Genomic DNA, 23,082 nt, shown 5'->3' on the forward strand with positions numbered 1-23,082 from the left:
AATTCTTGAAATTTGAACTTTTTTTGCCACCCAAATGGAGTTTAAAATGAACTCTTTCTAATTTAAGCTTATTTCACCTATCAAACCACATACACCTCAGAACAGCAGGTCTGATTTGTAATGAATCAGTTTTTGAGATTGGAACTTTGAAATATTTTGTAATAATTTCCTGTCTTCATTTTTCTTTTCCTGAAGATCCCCTGTAAGTTCTGAGACCCTACATTTTACCACAGGGGCATCTGCTGGTTAATTCAGCAGTTGGGTAACCACAGGACTCTGGTCCAACTCAGGCAAGAAACCACATGGCACGTTTCAACCCTGGCCTGTTGTGATCGTGGGTACTATTTTGGTTTCCTTCCCCTTCCAAAAGCTTGAGAATCACAAACAGGAACAGCAGACAATTCCAATAAAAGGAACCAGGGGACACACATCACTGCTTCCATCCTCCTTTCAAACCAGTCATCTGTGTCTTTATTCTGCATGCTCTACAATCCTTCCTAGTGAACTTTTCCAAATGTCCTGCAGAAGGGAAGGGAAAAGAATGGTGGTGGGAGGAAAGCACATCTGGTTTGTCCCCCAAAAGCTGCTCTTCAAAAGGATCTTGAAAAGATCAAGGTAAAAGCCTCTTGGGCAACATTGTTTCCACAGGTATTTTAGCACAAATCTCTAAACACATTGAGTTGGCACATTTTCTAACTCTGCATGGAGCAGCAGTGTGCTCTCAGGAGCAGGCTAGAGAGGAAAGGAAAGCCCTCCTGTTTTGGGTTGGAAAGAGAGGAGGTGCTAACATATGTTCCCACCCTCGTGAAAATCCTCTGAGGGCTCTCCCTGATGGGTTATCCTCACTGGGGCTCCAAGCTATGAGCCAGAAAATGAAATTGATTGTGACATGAGCTTTTCATCAGAATACACTCTCTTTTAACCAGCTACCCTCTTAGAAAAGTTTCTGTTTTCATGATATCAGTTTCATTTCAATTCCCACACTGGAAAAGACTATGGAAAAATCTACCCTTTGTCTCAATAAGAGGAAAAAAAAAAAAAAGAAAATTAAATCCTGCTTCAATCTGGGCATACTGTTGGCCTCACAAATAATTGAAATCTTTGAGAACCTGCTTGGGAACTATATCTTTTCTTCCGTCACTGATACTGAATTAAATGAGGGGTTCTGACTAGCACGAGTATGCACAAAATCTAAAGGACCACATTGCTAAAATATTATCTGTAGTCAAATTAGAAAATAAATTACCAGGAGGAATACCATGAAACATCTACCACTAATCAGTTTAGTCTTTAAGGATGAGGGAGATGGAACTGGCAGAGGGAAGGCTACTGGAGTCTTTTGTAAAAATGAAACTTGGATCCTTGGCAAATGGAAATTAGTTGGTACAACCACTAAAAGATAGAGTCTAAACCTTTAAGGCACAAATCTAGAAAATGGATGAAAGTAACCATTGCAAAATCAACCCACAAATGAGCCTCTTGGGAAGGACTGAGATAACTAATGCTGATTGTAGAAGTGGCCACCAGATGGCAGACTTAAGTCTAGGTGTAGTTGGTAAGTGGAAGAGAATATGGCAGCTAGTGAGTTCTCTGAAGAGACCGTCGTCATCGTCATCTCCTTCATTGTCATCAAGTAGTATTTAATAAACATCGTGAGATACTCTCGTTAAAAAGTTCTTCTCACTTTGGTGACCAAATTTTAAATGACCAAATTAGAGTCTCCTTTGGTTAAGCAAATCTGTAGGTGCAGCCTAGAGCCTGAGGATCTAAATTGTACATGGAAGCTTGACAGACTCTTTTTCAAGTTCTTTTCCTTTTCTTGTCTGTTCTTTCTTTTCCTTTTCTTTTTGTGTTGAACACAGTTCAGTTCATTTTAGTAGACCTTCAGAGGTGTACTAGAGGGCTAGTGGTAAAGCTGAGTCAGATTACCAAGACTGGGCAACGTTTTCCAAAGTTAACGGTAATTCACCATAATGCCAAATCATAGAGCAATTTCCAGAAGGTCAGGCCTTGTTACTTCTTTTCTTCCCTAGAGAACCATAAAGAGTGTAGGAAACACACAAAGTCCTTAGGCCAGGGGGTTGGGGTGGGGGGAGTGAGGGTAGGGAGGGTCCTTTAAGGTTAAGGGGAGACCAGTTACTCTACTAGAACCCATTTACACAAGTGATTTTTTAAAATGTGACTTTTTAGGTTGTGGAGAAAAGATATTGGAAATAGCAGTGCTGAAAGAAAAGGGCATCTATTCATTAACCTGAATGTCAGTGGTTGCATAGAGGAAAGTGAAAGGATAGTGTCCCCTTTAAATGGGCCCACTCCTTCCACCTATCAATACTACAAGCCCTCCTTATCCTAACGTTAAAACCGAGCTATGCCTTTGCCCCAATGTGCTGGCCCCTGAGGACATCTCATCGTAGAAACTTCACTCAGAAGTAACATTTCAGTTTCCTTCTGGCACATCAAACCCATCACTTAGCCATTGTTTCATCATGAGGAAAATCTAAACTCCTCACAACTTACTTGGAAACGTTATTGTTCTCACGGATCTTCACATGGCAGAGAATGTTAGGCAACTTTTGGGTAACAAGAACTTTGATTTGATCCACAGAGCTACATAGCTTTAGGTAACCCAGATATAATCCAGGAGAGAGACGCTGATGACTCCTTTTGTGATAGGAGAGAATATCCTGTAGGATGAAAAACAAAACAAAAAACACATTAAAAGGCAATCTCTTTTCATTTCTTAGGCACACCATGTCACGAATTAAAGGAGCTGTAGCTAAGTAATTAGTGAGAAACCTTGGATACCACCATGAACGTTGAGAATGTGTTGGTGGTACAGCCAGTCTTACCTTCAGGAGGATTAGCCTCCAAGTCAGGTACTCAGCCTTTAATATATTCTGCATGCTTATTTTCCTCAGATTTCTGTTCCACGAATAGGTGTGTGGGTTGTGATTGGGAATGGTCTGGCTGGTGGTGGAGGCAGATAGATACTAAAGAAAAATAGAATTCATAATTTCTGTCCTTGAAGGGTTTATTGTTTAGCTGGGGGAAAACAAATTGCAAGTGTAAAAACTGACAAAGCAGTATAGGAAGCCTCATTATTTCAGGATAATTGGTGTCAGGAAAAGGATCAAAATTTTATAGTAAGTAGAAAAAAAAGGATTTGATTGTTATCTTGAAAAATCAAACAAGCAATAGCAATAGATTTATTTATCTTATTAACATTCGAGTTATAATCACTAATTCTGAGAATGAAGAGAGAATCAAGTATTGATTCTTGGGTTAACATTTTAGACTAAATTGTATGATAGCTGAAATGCTGTTCCTCATGTTTGACTTTCACAATGTGATCGTGAAGAGGATAATTTTTGCAAGAGTATTTGAAGGCTCCATATATTTTTTTTTCCCTTGCATTAAACAAATTTGATATTCAGGTCATTCTCTTATAGAATCCTTGTTCATTGTGTGGTCTTCAGTTGTTAACTGGCCTACCATTGCTGGATTCTCAATTGTCAGTAAATTTGCATGTGATTTGATTAGTCTCCATGTCATCCTCATCAGCTTCACAAACTTCTGTATCTTTTACAAGATTAAAAAATTTACCTTGTAATAGATTTGCATTGAATTTGCATTGTATTGTCACATCACAATATTCCATAGGCAGCGGAGACTGAATAAAGTTGGTGCGAGAGGAGGTGCCAGCCTAGTTAAGCACAGAGGGGTGTTTGAGTGGAGTTTTGTTTTCTACGTGGTCAGTTTTCTAGTGAACTTTTAAGGTTGTGACTTTTGCTTCTCTCTATGACTGCAGGAACTCAGGTAATAAATACTTGGTAATACAGACACTCCCTCTCCTGTATATCAGTAGGTAAGACGTTTTATACATTTGGGCAGTGTAGGGGTGAAACAGAGTAGGAGTGATGACTCAGGAAACTGATTATAGGGGAAGGATTTCTATAGGCCAGAGTTTAGCCTAGTTTTCAAAGGGGGTAAAAAAGAGGGAATCAACTCTACCACTAAATATAGGGAAGGCAAAAGAGAAGAGAAAAAAACAAGTTTAAACTTACATAGAATTCAGTATGGAACAGAAAGGTATGAGGTCTTCCTTGACAGTATACTCTGAAGAAATGACCCCTCCTCTGTAGAATTAACCATCTGTGACATCTAACATATGCTATTGTGTATTGTCTCCTTTGTCCTGTCCTTATCAAACATATTGAGTTCCAGGTACTATAGGAGACATTGGGGTTTCAGGGGAACCTTATATGATCCCTGCTTTTGACGAGGTCAAGAAAGACAGATGAGTAAAGGAATGATCACAATATACCGAAACCAGTTTATAATAGAGGCAATGTAGGCATACAGAGGAAGGAGTACTTAACTTATATTTTTCTTCTTTTATGTTCTTTTCTTGAACTAGACTATGAAATTAATGGCAGGGCCTTTTTTTTTTCCAATTGCTTTGTCTCCTTAGTGCCCAGTACTGTTTCTATATATAATAGGTTTGCAACATGTGGAAATCAGGCCTTGTCCCTAAAACAGAATGTATGAGAATAGCAGAAGAGGGACAAAATAAGAATGGTCACAATTGAAAGGAAGACATAACTAGCATGTATAGGAAAGCAAAGACTAAATAACTTCTAAGATATTTGGCAAAGAAATAGACTAGAAAAATTTGACTTCATGATTAAGAAGGAGGGAATTCTTATTAATATAAGGAGATTGATAAGGCTGAGTGTTTTCATCTTGTCTCTTCAGAACAGATTGCAGATAATTAGTTGACTAGAGGAAGTTCAGTCAAGGTGAAATTTTGAGAAATGAACAGGTAATCAAAGAGAGAGAAACAGTTAATGAGAGAAGGAAAAATGCAAGTATTTAATCAGCAGAATTTGACGATATGCACCCTAGGGGTGCTTGCTGTACAAGCAGATGTGGCCACAAACCCACAGATCATTATTTTTGAGAAGTGATGGAGAACTGGAAAAGTCCCTAAAGACTGGAAAAGGGCAAATATGCCTATCTTTGAAACAGGAAGGGGAGAAACACAGAATGACACTAGTAATTAAAGACCACCAACTTATAGATCTTTGGGAAAAATGAGAACAAACCATCAGTCAATCAATTTGCAGTCACCTAGGAAACCCTGAGACACTAAATAGGAGTCAGCATGGTTTTGTGATGGGCAGATCATACAGACAACTTTAATTTCCTATAGCAAAAGAGCAAGGTCCATAGACCAGGGGGTTGTCTCCAGTGTAATCTGTTTCACTAGATAATCTGGGAAAAGTATCAATAGAATCTTGACCGCATGACTTTAATAATAAGCTGAATATCAGGGTTGAAGATTTGTGGATGATGGGGATAGTATGGGAATAGTAGGACATACTGAGCGATGGCCCAGTAGAGACTGGTCCTGAGAGCCAGTCGGTTCATCATGTTTATTGATGTTCCAGACAAAGGAATGAAGAATGTGTGTATCAAATTTGTGGGTCCCAAAGTTGGTGTGGTTTTGATTTTCTGGAAAATAGTAATAAAGCTCTGAATGACCTTATGCATTGGAAAAATAAGCCTATCATAATTAGGGTTGAAACGTAATAAGAAAATGTGCTTGTAAAGACCCAAACCCAAGAGTACAAATATAGAATGGGTATGAGTAAAGAAAAAACATGTGGGGGTCAGAACTGACCACAAATAGAATGTGAGTTAGGAACATACTGTGGTTATGTAAAAAACAACACCATTCTGGGATGGAGTCATTCACTCTTCCATTCAATTTTTTTAAAGACTATTACTGAGCATCTACTATGTGTTTTCCTGCCTTTACATAGTCATTTAGCCTTCATTAGTCAGAATGTTTTTGGAGCCTGAGAAATGCATGGGAAGAGAAAGAAGCTGTCCTATTCACATAATCTGAGGTACGTTAGAAAGGCCCCCTAAGCCAAATCAAATGCCTGTGGGTTTATATATTGCCTGATTTGACCTCTAACCTGCATTTCCAGTCTCTACTTCCACGGCAGTCCTCTTGTGTCCCTTATCTCCAGCCAAAATGGATTGCTTTTTCCTTCCTCATACATAGCCTAATCTCTCTTCTTTGATTCTTTGTTGGTTCATGAATTCACTCATTCTACCAACTTTTATCGAGCACTTACTATGTATCAGGCATTACGCTGGGATGTTAGTGACATCAAGATGAATAGGACATGATCCTTCTTTTCATGGAACTCGTATTTCAGTTTGTGAGAGAGACATGTGAGCAAGTTGTTCTTAACCCAGTATAATAAATGTTGTGTAAGGTCCATTGTGGACTCAAGGGAGGGTGGGATCTCCTTTTCCAGCTTTTACCTTAATTTTTTGTACCATGCCCTCTATTTAATTTAATTCTCTATTTAATTAATTCCTTCCTTCCTCCCTTCTTTCCTCTCTTCCTTTCTTCTTCCCTCCCCCTTTCCTTTCTTCTCCCTCCCCCCTGTCTTTCTCGCTCTCTTTTTTTCTCCACCTGGTAAACTTAACTTACCCTTCATGGCTCAGCCAAATGTCACCTCTTCTACAACGGCTTCCCTGATATTTCCAGGTAGAATTAATACTTGCTTTGTCTGTGCTTTCATAGTACACTGTTTGTGCTGCTAGCAGGTTCTGGTTTAATTCTGCCTTGTATTACCTTGATTTGTGTACAAGTCTGTCTCCCTCCCTTGACTGAACTTGAAAGGAAGGACCTTGAGTTATTCATTTGGTTTTCCTATAGCACCTAGAAGAGTTCCTGGCACCTAGCTGGTGATGAAAAAATGTTTATTAACTATGAAGTGAGAGGCCCAGAGGTACTGGGGGTCTGGGGCTGAACCTTCGGGAGAGAATATGTTGTGTTGGAGCAGTGACCAGGAAGGGTATACCCTTCTTCTCTTCATTGATCAGATACCCTAAGAGCTTGTTAGAGGAACAATGTGTAGTTGCTTTTCCAATAACTACAGGGCTTTTGTTTTGTTGGATAGGGTATGGAAGCTGAATTGTCCAGGGTTAACAGAGGTCATAAAATGGTGGCCTGTGGCCCAAGATTATATAGGCTGCCAAGAATGTAAATTTTCTGAATCATTTTCTAACTTTTAAAAATAAAGAGATTTTATCCCAAACTCTGGACTTTCAACTTCTCTTTAAAAATGGAAAAATATTTCAACATTGGGACCACTTTCTTCCACTGCAATTAGTTGAGGCTGAATAGGGCTGTTCTTTAGATGAGACAGGGGCTCTTCAGATTACTATAGTCTTTGTTACTTCCACTTTTTTTTATATTGACATATAACTCATATACCATAAAATTCACTCTTTTAAAGTGTGAAATTCAGTGGTTTTTACTATAGTCACAAGGCTGTGCAACTATCACCGCTATCTAATTTCAGATTATTTTCAACATTCCAAAAAGAAAACTCCCATTCATTAGCTGTCATTCCCCAGTCCCTCCTCTTCCTGCCCCTGGAACCACTCATCTACTTTCTGTCTCTATGGCTTTGCTTGTACTGGATATTTAATTGTGTAGCATTTTGTGTCTGGCTTTTTTCACTTAGCATAATGCTTTCATCCATATTAGCATGGATCAGTACTTCATTTATGGCTGAATAATATTCCATTATATGAATACATCACTTTTGTTTATCCATTCATCAGTTATTGGACATGTAGGTTGTTTCCACTCTTTGGCTACTGTGAATACTTCTGCCATGAACATTGGTGAACAAGTTTTGTGTGACCCCAATTGTTTCTTATATCCAGCCCAGTTGACTCATTTCCATTAATCTTCCTGATTCCAGTAGTTTTTGATCCCCACGTTAGGGGTTCCTTGGAGGTAGAGAGAGCAGGAATGTGCAGGAAAAAAGCAGAAAAGGGCAGAAGAGATAGTAGGTCCTGGGCACCTCAGGTGTAAGAAGAAGATGCTGGGTCCTTGTAGGTGACAAGAAATGCCTAAGGAGATCAAGGGAAGGAAAGCAGGGATGGGAGGGAGATAGAGGGCAAGCTTCACCACAGCTTCTGTAGGATCACACTTTTAAAAAGGATCTAGAGAAAAGGACGGGAAAGGTGTGTAAAGCAGCATGGCAGAATGGGAAGGGCACCAGGCTAGGAGTCAGAAGACTTGTGTCTTAGTCCCACAGGCTGCTTTTTTGGCTGATAGGACCTTGGTGAGTTACTTCCCTGAAATCCATAGCTTCATTTATGAATTGGACAGAAATTTCCCACTCAACCTCACTGGGTTTTCATGAGGATCAAATGATATAGATGTGACAAAGTGTTATAAACTTGAACGTGTAGTACAAATGTGAGAGATTAATCTTCAGAGAAAACTTTACCTGGAGGTTTCCAGTTATTGAAGTGACCCCTGAAGATTATGGTCAGAGAAACTCAGCACCTGAGAGGGGCCTTTCTGTTGGAAACACAGTTGACCCTTGAACAACATGGGTTTGTACTGTGTGAGTCCACTTATACCTGGATTTCAATAAATATACAAAAATATATGTGTGGAACATTGTGCTAGACTTGTATTGAGGTGGATAACCTATCCTTACATAGGCAAAAGGTGAGTAGTATTTAATGTAAAATTAATAATGTTTTAGTTTTCTTACTGTTTTATAACTTTTTTTTCAGAGAATTACATTACCATACAGTATGCCTGTCTCTTGTAATTGGAGAAACTGCCTATCAGCCTGTCATCACAGGTAAGTGTTTTTTTAAAAAAAGTAACAATGTTTCCAATACTGTACTATGAATGTGACTATAATACTGTATGCCGTAAAAATTTTATGACCATTCATAAGCATATATAGGCTAGGCTACTGTGAAGCAATTGTATCAGTTACACTAGGCTACCATAAAGCAGTCATACTGCTGCTTCTTTATTATCAATGCATGAATTGTTATACCTCTAAATAAATATGAATTTCTTTTTCACATTATAATTTTGGGGCTTCAAAAGTTATATTTGGATTTACTACTGGGGGGTTGGTGTCAGCACCCTTAACCCCCATGTTGTTTGTTCAAGGGTCAACTGTACCCTCATTGCCAGTTAGTTTGCTCAGGGGGATTCTAACTTGTCTGTAATAACTCTCTTTTCCTTCCCAGGCAAGTGTGGGAAGGATTTCTCTCTCCCTTCCAGATATATGAGAGAGGCCTGTTATGAAGGTCTGGGACTTGAGAGGGTCAGGAATTTGAGCGGGTTAGACCCTGGAGGTTCCCTGGGGCCCTAAAGGATTAGTGCATTAGTTATGGGCCCAGATTTTGTTAAAGCCCTTATCTGTTTTGAAAACTCCATTGTGGATCATTTAGTCTTTATACAATTTTTCCTTAGTTCTTACGAAAAGGTAGAAGTAGTGAAATGACTGAGCCAGTACCTAGGGTCTCCTGGGAGAGTACAGATGAGAAGGAGATGGACTGGGTGTGCCCTGAGGGAGAGCCTAGCATTGGTTGGATTTTTCTGAGTAGAGAAATAATAAAAATAACTAACATTTATAGACCACTCACTTTGTGCTCCTCTTCTAATGCTTTATGTATTTAACTCATTTACTCTTCATTAGAACCCAGTGAAGTAGGTTGTTTTGCAGAGAAGGAAATACAGGAGGTAAGAAATTAAGTAACTTGTTCTAGTCACATAACCAGAAAAGGTGGAGTCAGGAATCATACCCAGTCGGCCTGAGTCCAAAGTGGTGCCTCAGAATGTGGTGTGATGTAGCAGAAAGAAGCTCAGGCTTCCAATCAGAAGGCCTGGAGGTCATCACTCTTATGACCCTGAGAAAAAAGAGTGGTTTGTGGCCTGGAATTGTGGGAATTACCCAGCCTGCTTTGGTCAACCACCAAGACCTATCTCTATGTTGAATTGGTGGGGCTGCCTCCTGACATAATTAAATGTTAAGTCTAGGAGTAACTGAATACCGCACTAATAGTTTTATTCCCCCATTTCCTCTCCAGTGTAAGGCCTGTATGGGAAGGAGGGGAGAGAGAAAAAGTAGAAGGAGAAAAAAGGAGAGTAGGGGGTGGGTGGGAATGACATCAAGCAGGAATGTGCCAGTCAGCGGGGGTAAATGTTCCACTTGGATCTGTGTGGAAACCTGATCTTGCCTCTATTTTTGGTCTCCTTCTCTAACAACTTTTTGCCAGATTGGAATTTTTCTGCACCTGTAACACATTTTTAATGTAATAAGTCTAGGAGAAACCAGGTATTATATCATGCTGGGGCCTGTGCTATGTTTCTAGGAGCAAAGGTAGCCCAGACTCCAATTTATCCCTATAGGAGATTAGTGTATTAGTCACCCTGTAAAAGCTCAATTTATTATGATTTTTAAAATGTTTCTTTTAGCACTTACTTATAAAAGGTGAGGAGGGGAACCACGAATGTGTTTGTGTTCCCTGCTCCCACCTACACACACGCGCGCGCACACACACACACACCCTCACCCTCTATAAATTTCATATGAACCCAAATTCCATGAAATCAAATCCAGAGGTATTGGCTTTGACCAATTAGCTTACCTTTGCTACACTGGACTTTATCCTGGTCTGGGCCAGAGCAAGTAATAGAAAGGTGAGGTTATTGTACTAGCCACCCCTCAGTGGAGAATGAAAGTACGTCAGCAGGCTGGTTACTTAGCTGTTTAGGGTGATCTGAGGGGTTACCGGGCCAAGGCTTGGGTTTGGCTTGTTTGTCTGAGATTGAGCCCTTTCTTCCCCATTACTCCAGATTGGCTGTCTTGTCGATATATGCCATTGGTTGTGTAGGCCTCAAGGTAGTTGTTTCTCCTAGCTTTGCCACCTAACTGGAGAGCTCTATAGAACTCATCCCCATCACTGGATTTAAAAGAAGGAAAAAGAAACAGCTTGAAGCCCATGTTTACATAAGAACATGTGAAGCTGTGTGGTGGCGTGGAGAGAGCGCTAGACTCAGGAGCACGAGGTATAGGTTTGTATCCTAGCTCTGCCATCCAGGTTAAGAGACTGGATCTCAGCTGCCTGGTTTTTGAATTTTGGTGGCTATTTAGTTCTCAGGTGACTCATCTTTTATTTCGCCTCCCATCCCTCACTCATTAAAATCCTAACTCCTGCCTCCAAATGTGATATAATATAGCAGAAAGAAGCCTGCTTCCAATCAGAAGATCCGAGTTCAACTTTCAGCTCTGCCATTTTCTAGCTGTGTGTCTAGGGGCAAATCCAAGTTTGGTGGGGCCTTAAGCTGATACAATTTTTTGTGCTTTTCTTAAGGAAAGGAATACAAAATTATGAATGTGAAGTTTTTAGGGCCTTGGAAGGGACTTGTAGAAGTGACGAGCTGATTGATGCTTTTGAATCTTTCCTACGTGTGGAATACAAACAATGACATGCCTCCGGACCTCTTCATTCCATTACTGCATATGTAAATGGCTCTTGATACATTTCACTAGAACCTCAATAAGTGTGTTTGGAATTTTTATTAGGAAAATTGAAAAGACTACATACCTGGATGGTTATCAGTAAAATGTCTAAGGCTGTTGGCTCCTCAGGTGTTGAGAGAGACTTCCTCTGGCTTTGCAGCTTTGAGATCTGCATCCATTTGCCATTAAAAAATGAATAGAGCATCTCCACCTCTCTGATGGTGACTATGAGGATGTTTCCATGCCGGTCTTTAATGGGTTCATAGTAAACTCTTCCCAAATTGTGTGTCCCAAGTAAATTCTAGAAACAAACAGATTTCTGGTAGCTTAGATGATGTGCAAACAAAGCAACAAAACTGCAACAAAAGACACTGAATAATTATCTGATGTTTCTGAGAAGCTGTTTTTTGGTGGTTGTTGTTGAGCAGACTTAACCCTATAATGGAATATGTAGCATCATACAAATGTACTGAACAGAAGCTCAAAGAGAATGTCTTCACCATAAGCCTGCAAAGATTATAGCAAGAGGCACAAAAATTATGTTTTTTTTTAAGCAAATTTAATATCTGTAAATATCTCTTACCCACATAGACACACCGGCACATAAACCTCAGTTACCAGCACTTGAAGAGAATCCCAGATGTTTTAAAGAAAAATGCCTGATATTTCAGGCATGCTACTTGTGGAGTTTTCAAGAGATCTACAGTAAGCTGGTATGAAGTGGGGTTGTTTAAAATGAAGAAGTGAATTGACAATGTAGCACATTGTACAGGTCCCCAAATGACTGCACATTCCCTTCAAGATAACTTTAATTGGGAGATTGGCCTGGTTTGACTTATCTGCATTTCAGAGAGTTCTGTTTATTTAAAATTTTTTTAAAATTGTTTGTGAGCTAGGTCAACAAGGTAGACAATACTTTGAGAAAGGTAAGAAGAGAAGGATGCCACATTAAATGTGAAGGGGCCCAGGTAGTTGTTATTAAAATAAGCAGTTTTACAAATGTGCAAGGATTGAAGATTTCTAACTTAGAGCACTGGATGAATAGGATAAAATACCCTTTTACTTTGAATATCTATAGCTTTTTAAAATAATTAATCATCTCAGAGCTCCTGGCTGTTATTTTTGTGAGCTCACATAAGTGCTGACAAGATAACCTGTTAGCAGGAGTGCAAAAATAGAACTGGAATTTGTGAAAGTGATAAGGATGACCTAAAAATGAATGAGCCAGCTGATCAGTATTCACATTTACAAAAACAGTGGAATGTTCCTCATAGGTAGGGACTATGTCTTTTTTTTTCTTTTCTTAATTTGCAAGGACAGAACACATACATAAGAAATTTCATAAATAATTATTGACATTATAAAAATTCATTTGGAAGGATTACTGTTTTTAAAAATGGTCTAACTACTCAGTCAGATTATCCCTTTCTAACAATTAACTTCTAAATCATAGAGAAGTAATTGGGTAAGGCTTTTAATCCAGCCATGTGTAGTACTACAGTCTTATATAAAGCAGTTTGCTGCAAAGCAGTACTGGCCAATCAGCAATGGCATGCTGGTAAACTGGCCATCAAAAAAAAAAAAAAAAAGGCTTGATATATAATATGCCAATTTCTGTGGTGTAAAGACTCCCACAGTACCCTATTTCAAGCTACCAAAGGTTGTGACAACAGGCTTTGAAAATCTCTGAATACTTAACTGTTGGCTCTCCTAAGCGAGTACAAGTTGGCTCCAGCACATTACTGCTGTTAAGCCTTTAGTTAGCCTGGTGTTGAGTTTCAGGTCTGGCTGCTGTTCATTAACACTTAAACTTCTAAAAAATGACTTACTCTTTCTGGCTCTGAGTTTCATCATCTAAAATTAAGAGTCCTTACAGCTCAGACATCCCTTACGCTAATCCTTACCTTATAGAATGATTGGTGGATTAAGTCAAGCAACGTATGAGAAAGTGTTTCGTAAACTTTCGAGCTTGATACAAGTAGGCAGGGTATGGGCTTTCTTTAGTGCTCCAACTGGAATTCCACCCTGGTTTATACTTACTTATTTTCAACACTCAGCCCGGGTCTCACCTTCTCTGGGAGGACTTTCTCAACTCTCACAGGTAGAACTTATCATCTCCTTTTTTGTCCCCTACTGCTTCGTGTACCAACTTGTATCTTAGCATGACTCTGACTTTCCTGTGTATTGACGTACATGTCATGAAATCATGGTTTTTTCATCTCTGTTTCTCTGGGTTCCTTGCACAGTGCCTGGTACATAGTAATAGCTCAAGAAATTTTTGTTGACTGAAGTAACATCATTAGGACACTGGAAAATTTGATTTGCTTTGGATCAAAGTGGGTGAGTGGACATTGAATGAGATGGTCATTTCATTTAGGCAGAGTTTATTATCAGTGATTCACTGTTAGTTTTGGATATGCTGACTAAACGAGAAGCACTAAAAGTCTTCCTGAAATTCTTTATTGATAGCAAATTGGGTTGGATAAGCTAACTCTGGGAAGAGGCCAATTTAAAAGAGGAATATCTTTGGAAAATAAGTTGCAACCATGTTCTAAGGGGGCAAATTTGGGGTTCTTTAGTGCCTAAAGGAAAAACATACCATGTTAATACCTGTCATGCTATGCCATCAAGATTAGGAGATCTGGGAACTCTGAGGATTGTACAAGGTAAAGAGAAATAAAAGGCATCTGATGGCTCACAGGAATGCCTCTAGGTTATAACCACAGCAAACCACAGGGCTGTCAGTAAGCCCTGGACAGATGCACAATACTTAGAGACTTTCATTCAGTTTGGGGTGACATGGGAAGTTGAAGGAGGTCTGGCGTAGAGATATGAAGGCCTGGAAAAGAAGAGTAAAATTTCGGGGAAACCTTCTCCCCCCCTTGAAAAATGAAAGAGACATAGTATTCATGAATTGTTACCTGGCTTTAGCTCACTAACACTCGTTTCTAAAAGCCGTAGAGGAGGAAGCTAAAAAAAATGGTACAAATGTTGTGACAGCCTGGAGGGGTGGGATAGGGAGGGTGGGAGGGAGGGAGACGCAAGAGGGAAGACATATGGGAACATATGTTTATGTATGACTGATTCACTTTGTTATAAAGCAGAAACTAACACACCATTGTAAAGCAATTATACCCCAATAAAGATGTTAAAAAAAAATGGTACAAATGAACTTATTTACAAAACAGAAATAGAGTCACAGATGTAGAAAACAAACTTATGGTTACCGGGGGGAAAGGGGAGGAGGGATAAATTGGGAGATTGAGATTGACACATACACACTACTATCTATAAGATAGATAACTAATAAGGACCTACTGTATAGCACAGGGAACTCTACTCAGTACTCTATAATGACCTATATGGGAAAAGAATCTAAAAAAGATGGGATATATGTATATGTATAACTGATTCACTTTGCTGTACATCTGAAACTAACACAACATTGTAAATCAACTATATTCCAATAAAAAATAAAGTAAGAGTTTGCAGGAAAAAAATAAAATCTGTGGAGGAGGAAAGTTTAATATAACCCAATCTAGTTTCAGGTTATTCCTGTATTTTGAGGATAAGTAGTTCAGGTATCTCTCAGTGTAAGAGGAATATACCCTTCTGCCTCTTGGGGCCTCTGCCATTTTCCTAAAAGTAAGAAAAACAGTGTGGGGTCCTGGCCACTTATAGGCTTTCTAATCTTATTATTAGTATTTTTTAATCCTAATGCTGGCAGATACTTATCTCTCCTGCCTAGGTCATATTAATTCATACTTTACCTTCTTCCAGATAAAATGTAAGACCACTTCTCCTAGATAGGCTCCAAATGATACAGAATAGACTTTTACCTTTTCTTTTTAAACTATAATGTATATAATTCATTCTGTTTAAGATTTTTGTCTGCTTTTTGTAAAATGAATGCACAATAAGGTGATGAAATATTGGAAAGAATACAGGCTTTGGAGTTATATAGATCAGGGTTTGTATCCAGGCTCTGCTACTTCCTATCTGTGCAACCTTGGGCAAGTTATTTTCCCTTTCTAGGCCTCAGTTTTATCCAGTGTTAAATGAATATCAATAATAGTAATTTCTCATTATGGTGTGGTGAAGATAAAATGAGATATAGTTTGGAAAGCACTTAGCAAAATGGCTGGCACTTACTCTGTTAGAGAAATGAAAGTTGTTTCACGATTATTATTTATTATCATGTATTAAAGAACCTTCGTATGTATAAAGGAGATAACTAACGAGAACCTACTGTATAGCTCAGGGAACTCAATGCTCTGTGGTGACCTAAATGGGAAGGAAATCCAAAAACAGGGGATATATGCATACGTATAGCTGGTTCACTTTGCTGTACAGTAGAAACTACCACAACATGGTAAAGCAACTATACTCTAATAAAAGTCAATTAAAAAAAAAACTCCCTATAGAGCAGAAACTGGAAAATAAGGCACAGGGTGTACAGTGGTTTGTATGTACTTGATGAAGGTAAGTCAGGGTGCCATGGAAACAGAGGAGAGGGAGAAAGATGGCAAGGAAGGCCTTTGTGTGCCGTGATAAAATGTCTGCGCCACTCTTGAAAGAGTGTGAGTCAGGGAATGACATGGTCAGCATCCTTTATTGGCTACTCTGGCAGGAGTGTGGAGAACAGGTTGGAGGGTGTTAAGACTGGAAGCAGGAGGATGACTTTGGAGGCTTTTGACATATCTGGAGTAATGAAGCAGTGGTAGTGATGCTGGAAAGGGGGGGAGAGTAAAATGAGATATACCATAGGTAAAGCAATAGGATTTATGTATGGCTGATGCCAATCGAGCTATTTAAGGATGCCTTTTAACGTTTCTCAGGACATTGTAAGACATGTTCGATTAGCAAAGAGACCTAAAATATTAAGCATAAATCTCCCCAAACTTATGTTTCTTCCTCTTCTGAAAAGTTTTTTTCTATGCCTTGTCGCCCCCCGCCCTTCCACGCCCCCCCCCAAAAAAAGAGTGGCTTCAGTATTTCTAGACATTTTCATTGTAAAGGTCAGCAAGGAGTTTGGGCAATAGGTATTACAAAAAAAGATGAAAGTGACTGCTGTTGTTTAGGCAGGTGGTGCTCTGACCTTTGATGGGCACTGAAAGGGGTAACTATTAAGTACTACGAGGCACTGGTCACTGTGCAGGGCTGGAGAGCTCTCCAGGTGGTAACTATGGCATGAGGTACGTTTCTGTGATCCCTTTTCCCTTTGGTTAGATAGCGTACCCTCCAGTGTGATATTAGGGGTACAGGGGTTGGACTGATAAATACAGTTATTTATCCAGCCAGTACTTAAGGATGATCTGCCACATGCCACACATGGGGGATATAGTGGTAACCAAGGCAGATACATTCCCTGAGCTCAGGGACTCACAGTCCACGTTGGTCAGTGACCAGATAACGATACAGATAATTAACTAATGGTATTATGATCACCATTCTGAATGAAGAATGCAAGGTGCTATGTGAGTGATTCACTTAATTGGGAGATCAGAGAAAGGCTCCCTGAGGAAGTATAAAAATGAAGCTGAGATCTGAAGGATATGTAGGAATTAGTGAGACAAAGAAGTAGAAGAGGATTCTAAGCAGAGGAAACAGCATTTAAGCTAGCAGAGGAGACTGAGACAGGCCAGGAAGTTGGAAAAATCTGGAAAGTATGGAGTCATGGAAGCCAAGGGATGTGGCAGTTTAAAAAAGGACAGCAGGACCAAGTGTATCAAATGCTGCTGAGATGTCAGTTGCAAAGAGGATTTAAAAGTGTCATTTGGACATAGTGAAACTGAAGTCATTGGCAGGGATGGATCCAGGTTTTGTAGGGGCCTGTACCACACAATTTTGGGGTCCTCTTTAAGATAAAGAATACAAAATTACAAATATGAAAGTTAGGTATAAAAGTGAATTAAAAAAAAAAGTGAATATTTAGACTAAAAAGAAAATCTCCCCCAATACTGGAGTATTTGGAATTTCTGATCCCCTTTCCCTCCTGGGTTTCTTTAGGCAGTTTATCACGAAGACTGTAACCCAACTTCCCCTCCCTGAGCACTGCACGACTCCCACACTCACGGGGTCATGCAAGTGAGGGGCCTTTCGGCTCAAGCTTTACGAGCACCATCTGCCTCTGATTATTGGTGGCCTGAGAGAGCAGTTTGGTAGGCATGGTGGTCACAAAAGTCAGGGAAAGAGCTTGGAACTAAATGGGAAGTGAGGAAGTAAATGCAAAAGGAGAATGTTGGCCACCCTTTCAAGAAGTTTGGTTCTAAAGAAGAGAAGAGAGATTGGTAGCTGAAGGAGGGAGTGAAGAACTGAGATCCAGAGCACATGTGAGGGATGAGCCTTGGGTAGGAGGAGTGAGGCTTTATCTGTTGGAATGGTGGGGGGGAGGGAGGAAGAGAAAGTAGCATCAGTGCAAGGAGGCCTTTCAATTTGGCAGTGGAAAAAGAATTATTTCCTATTTATTTTCTTGATGAGTTATACAGTAAAGTGTCACCTGATGTGGGGATGGAGAATGTGGGGAAGGGGAAAGAGATGTGGTAGAATGGAAAAGGTTCTAAATAGTTGCCTTGTAATTTGGGAAAGTGAATTTAGTAGAGAAATGGAATGTGATCACAAGGTAACCTTATGTGTGAGAATTGTAGTCATGAATTTAACATAAAACCAATCATACCTCACCCCCCCCTTTTCAGTGATGCTTTTTCTGCAGCAGTGTACAACTACTCTAGGGTAGACATGTTGGATTCATCCAGGCTTGGATTTTTTTCCAAATAGGTAATATGGAGGGAGACAGTGGCCAGAAATTAAGAGGATTTTCAAGAGAGTGATTATGATGGGCTAATTAATCTAAGCTAGGCAAGGAGGAAAATGACCTCAGAAGGGGGCTGATGCATTATGAAAAGTGATGGGGGTCAGTACCTTGGGGGGCCAAATCCAAGAGCTGTTGCAATGGAAGTAATAGTTGAGTAGGGCACACTGACCATCATGGCTTCCCTCTAGCCCCTCAGTGTTTAACTGCAGTGGCTTGTGACAGACAGCCTAACCCTTCTCATGTTACTGATATCAGATGAAGGTGTTCTAGGAAGCCTCTAATAAACATAAAATAAAGAGCCCCGTTTGAAATTCTAAAGTTGTTCAGTCTGTGATCTAAGCACGTCTGGGCTGTATGGTGGGCTAATGGGAGGGTCCATTAAGGACTCCTGGGAAAGAACTTTACTAAGGGACCAAGGAGCCTACTGGGAATGAAGTTTATCCTAAAGAAAGAGGTGTTCTTGAGGTCTAGTGGCTTGATCCAGCTCAAGCTGGTCAGTGATGAAAGGAAGAGGCTCTTTGAATTCAGCACAGTCATCATGGCCCAGCTCCAAGAACTTCTTGAGTTGAAGGAGAAGATTCTGTAATCAAGAGTGAGTTGAAATGGAGAGCACGGTTTTTTTAAATCTTACTGAGGACAAAAGGCAATATACTGCCTATGCAATGGAGCATAGAACAGGAGGTTTAAGGGTTACCTTTCAGAATTTATTATAATAGCAAGACAATAATTATTATTATTGCAAGGAGTCAAATTATTGCATGGGTCAAGAAATGAAATTCGTGTAATTGCAGGTGGGGGTGGAACTGTAGAAAATCTTTTTTTGTTATTATGACTCTGTTTTTATGCTTCGGTTGGTATGGCCTGGCCGAACACAGCTTATGTAGATTCCTGTTATGTGTATCTCTGGGGTTGATGTAACTGACAGCTTTGTAGGTAGATACCCATCACTGATCAAGGCTTATCGATATCTTAAAGGGCCCAGTTCTATGTTGCAGATGTTTTTTTGTGCTAAGAAGCACGAATTCAGATATCAAAACAAAACAAAACCAAAAACAATGAAAGGGAAACCCAGAAGAGACTGGTTAGAATTCAATATCATTTCTTGGAGGGGCTCTGGAACCTACAAAGATTCTTGCAGGGCTTGGGGACCTGATCTGATTGGGTTAATAGTACAGAAGGATTAAATTCAGAATTAAAGGTAAGCTTTTAAGTTTTTTTTTTTTTAAATTATCAAAAATGTATGCAAATGCCTTTGCATCATTGATGCCATAAGCATCAAGCCAAGAAACTCCTTAAAATATCTGGGGGTCTCTTTGTCTATCTCCGTATACTCATAGATGCACAGGATGCCAGAGCATCAAGAGGTCTTCAAGGGAGCTAGTCAACCTCTTATTTTGCAAGTGATTAAACTCAGACCCAGAAAGGAGAAATGAGTTGACCGATTAACATCAAATCCAGAATTCAAGTCTCTTTACTCCTTGTTCACACCTAGACTCTTCAGGTTAGACCCCTGTTCCTCCTTCCAGGAGACTGCCAGAAGCACAGGCTCCCTACAAAGGCAGGTGTGCAGCTCAAACTGTCCAAGAAGACTTCATATATCCTTTCCAGGTAGGATTGGTAACTGAACTGCCGTGTTTTTCTAAAATTTCCTTGGAGGTCTGGGTTGAACCCTGGCCCCTCACCTGTAACTGGGCTGTTGCTGCAAGCATCTTCTGCCGAGTTTGTAGTACTGTGGATGAGGACATCGAGATAGGTGTGCTTTGCCTCAGCCACCTTATATCTTCCCACATACAAGACAGCTGCAAAAGAAGTCACGAAGTCATATCATCGTCCAAGCCAGTACATGATTTAGGTTGTGGCATCAAAGCAACGTAGGGAGAAGGAAACCTGACCCTCGATGTTTGTTCTCCAGTCCATTTTCAGATGCATGCGAAACAACTTTTTGATCTCTGTCCAATTGGAAAAAGATCTGAATGTTAATGAAACCATCAGATTCACATTTTAGTCTTTGCCAAATGATCCCATAACTCAGAATCGTGGAGACACAATCTGACAGGATGGAAGCTTCTTTGCTTTGAAAATGTAGTGTAGATACTATTTTGGCATTCTTAACGACATAGGGCAAATCAGGGCTGAAAGAGACCTTTGAGATAATTTACTCCCACCCCAACATTTTGGTCACTGGAGACCCCTCAGCCCCTCAACTAAAGTTTCAGAGATTTATGCACAGACTGTTGGTGCAAAGTGGGGAAGAATAAAATTAGAACTCAGGATACCTTTGTGAACCACAGAAAATCTTGTGCAATGGAACTGGTGTGAGAGTCTTCTATTTCAGCAATCGGTATTTGATCTTCATTGGTGACTAACATATTGTCTTTGTAATAAAATATAACAGCTATGTAGAGTCCCCTAAAAAGAAAAAGCAAAATAAAAATTGTCCTCAATCATCTTCTCCTGCAAGCCTGGATCATGGAAAAAATATTTTTGGACATGATAAAAGATAATTTAAAATATACCTATGAGCATATTCTTAAATACAACAAATTTATTGGCTATCTTGTCCAAATTTTCAGAAGAAAAGTGAATTTTGTATTGTCTTAATAATAAAAAAAGAGAAATTTCTACCAAGTTTCCACTCAGAACCAAAAGCAGCAGATTCCTGAGAAGCTAAGACTTCCTGGAAAAACTACATAGGACCCACCGTTTCAAGGTCTTCACAAACTTGTTTGAGGAATGGAATAGGTGTTTCAGGCTCCTAGAGACTGACTGCTTGCGGCCCGTGGTTTGTAATTTTGAACTTTCTGGAACACAGAAAAAAAAATACAGTGTAAATTCCACTGGAAGAACAACAGTCTCAGTGCCTTCTTCCCACCATTTTGCCTTTCTGTCTCCTGTCCCTTCAGCGTCACTTATACTCAGTTTCATGTAGGGATTCAGCTCATTCAGTCCGTCAAGATGCTTTTGTATCTTGAGATGCCAGTAGTTAATTAATGAACAGCTCCTCAAAGCTGTTGGAAATGAGTAACATTTATAACTCCAGGTGAAGTCACTTAGGTGTTTTGTTTATATTCTCCTTATTTATTATGAGGTGGGATATGAAGAAACGAGATCAACTTTTGTCCCCAGCTCCCATTGCCTTTTAATAGTCACATACTTCTCAATGTTGGCAAAGCTCTTCTTGTTAGTCTGCATATTCCATTAAATTTTTTTTTTCATTATAAAATTAATATAGGCACATTGCAGGAAGTCTGGAGCATAGAAAAAAAGAACAAAATCCCACACATATCATCCTGCCATGTTAGTAGAACCACTGCTAGCATTCTGGGGTAGTTTTTTTCCAGTGTGTATGTTGGCTTACAAAAATAGTTGTAGGCATAGGTATGATTATCCTTGTTATTCGGAAGAAGAAACTGAGACAGAGAGGTTAAGTGGATTGTCCAAGATAAAAAAGGCAGTACCCAGAAAAACAAGCATTTGTTCACTGAATAAATATTTATTGGTACACTACTATATGTTAGGTTCTATGGTTACAGTGATGAACAAATCATCCATTGCTTCTGTTTAGCTCTTTTATTTACAGCTGGAGCTCTCACTGATAAAAGTAGTAGATTTCCTGTAGCCGTCTTTGCAAACTGTGCTCCCTAGAGCTGAACTAGATGATCACTGATTTAATTCTCATCTTAAATGTAATTAATGAAGGGAAGCTGAGGTTATTGGGGTCATCACCAGACTCCTGACAGACGTGTTACTGGGGATGAGAACGTGGTCCATATCACTGCTGTTAGACATGGAAACCTGGGTGGATGGCCCATGCCTGAGGCCCAGTGTGGCTCTGCCCGTGATCCTATAGGAGCAGTTGGGAATGAGCTGATTGACAAAAGCATTCATGCCAGCTTCAAGCTTGTGTTGGTAATGGTTATTCCTGGCAGAACAAAGCAAAAGCATTTTTTTCTAACTTGAACATGTATTTTGCTGGTTATATTCTACTTGAAAATAATGCTGCTGGGACTTCTGATTAAAGGCAGCATATTGAACTTATTTATCACATACTACTCTCTCCCAAAATCTTACTAAAAGCAGAGTAAAGAGATTTAAAAAAGAGGAAGTGACGTAAATCTGTCAAGACAAAGAGATGGGAAAGGAGACAAAAGCACGTGAATTTTGGTAGCTAGAAAGCAGATGGACAGATGGATTTAGCAGACCTGAGAAAGCTGAGAAGTAACCTGACTCACCCATGGGCACCGTATACTGCTGGAAGAGTGGTGAATGTGGAGCTAAAATCAGGGTGTTTTGTTGAAATCTGTTTAAAAAGTAGTTAGACTTCTAAATATCCTCTCCTACCCTTTCCCCACTCTAGAAGAAAGCTAGTAGCATATTCTCTGGAAAGCATAAAAACAGAGATCTTTAGAGTGAAAGATATGGTGTATGGTTAAAAAATAGAGGGAGGGAGTGGTATGTACTCAAAACAGGTGGATTAAATGAAAGTTTCCATACAGAGTATTTCCCCACTGGACTCTCGGAACAGTGGTACTCAAATTTATATTCTCCAGGCAGAACACTGGAAGAAGCATCTCTGGAGACTCTGATTAGCGTAAGAGTACACCTAAAGATTCTGACATTGGCTTTACTGCTTTCCTAAAGATAAGGCCATGCCAGATCACCCTACAGTGATCTGTGTAACTAAGGAGCCCTATCCATGTGCTCAGAGCTTCCCAACAGCTATTGAGTTCTCTTCTCTTAAATCTGAGTACACATCCAAGGATCACTAGGCAGTTTGAAAAGCATGTCACAGAAAAAACACAGGCCAAAACCAAACAAAAGCAATTTAGAGGGGAGACCATGTTGAGAGAAGAAAACATAAAATGAAATAAAGCCTGTCATTAATAGCCT

The 23,082-nt window shown here is 39.7% G+C and overlaps 1 protein-coding gene across 1 annotated transcript in view; it reads right to left on the bottom strand.

The window, feature by feature from the left end:
• Window positions 1-23,082, bottom strand: part of ANKFN1 (ankyrin repeat and fibronectin type III domain containing 1) — a gene marked incomplete at its 3' end in the record, with an annotated part of 422,952 nt that overhangs the window by 33,558 nt on the left and 366,312 nt on the right. Inside the window, exons 11-15 of the mRNA XM_082679310.1 lie at window positions 20,894-20,993; window positions 20,469-20,601; window positions 19,875-19,991; window positions 11,464-11,679; window positions 2,518-2,684 (exon numbers count right to left, since the gene is read on the bottom strand). Coding sequence (XP_082535436.1) covers window positions 2,518-2,684; window positions 11,464-11,679; window positions 19,875-19,991; window positions 20,469-20,601; window positions 20,894-20,993 — 733 coding nt within the window. The remainder of the gene's footprint in view (window positions 1-2,517; window positions 2,685-11,463; window positions 11,680-19,874; window positions 19,992-20,468; window positions 20,602-20,893; window positions 20,994-23,082) is intronic.

Source organism: Grampus griseus, assembly GCF_964374135.1.
Source record: "Grampus griseus genome assembly, chromosome: 20".
Classification (NCBI taxonomy): Eukaryota; Metazoa; Chordata; class Mammalia; order Artiodactyla; family Delphinidae; genus Grampus; species Grampus griseus.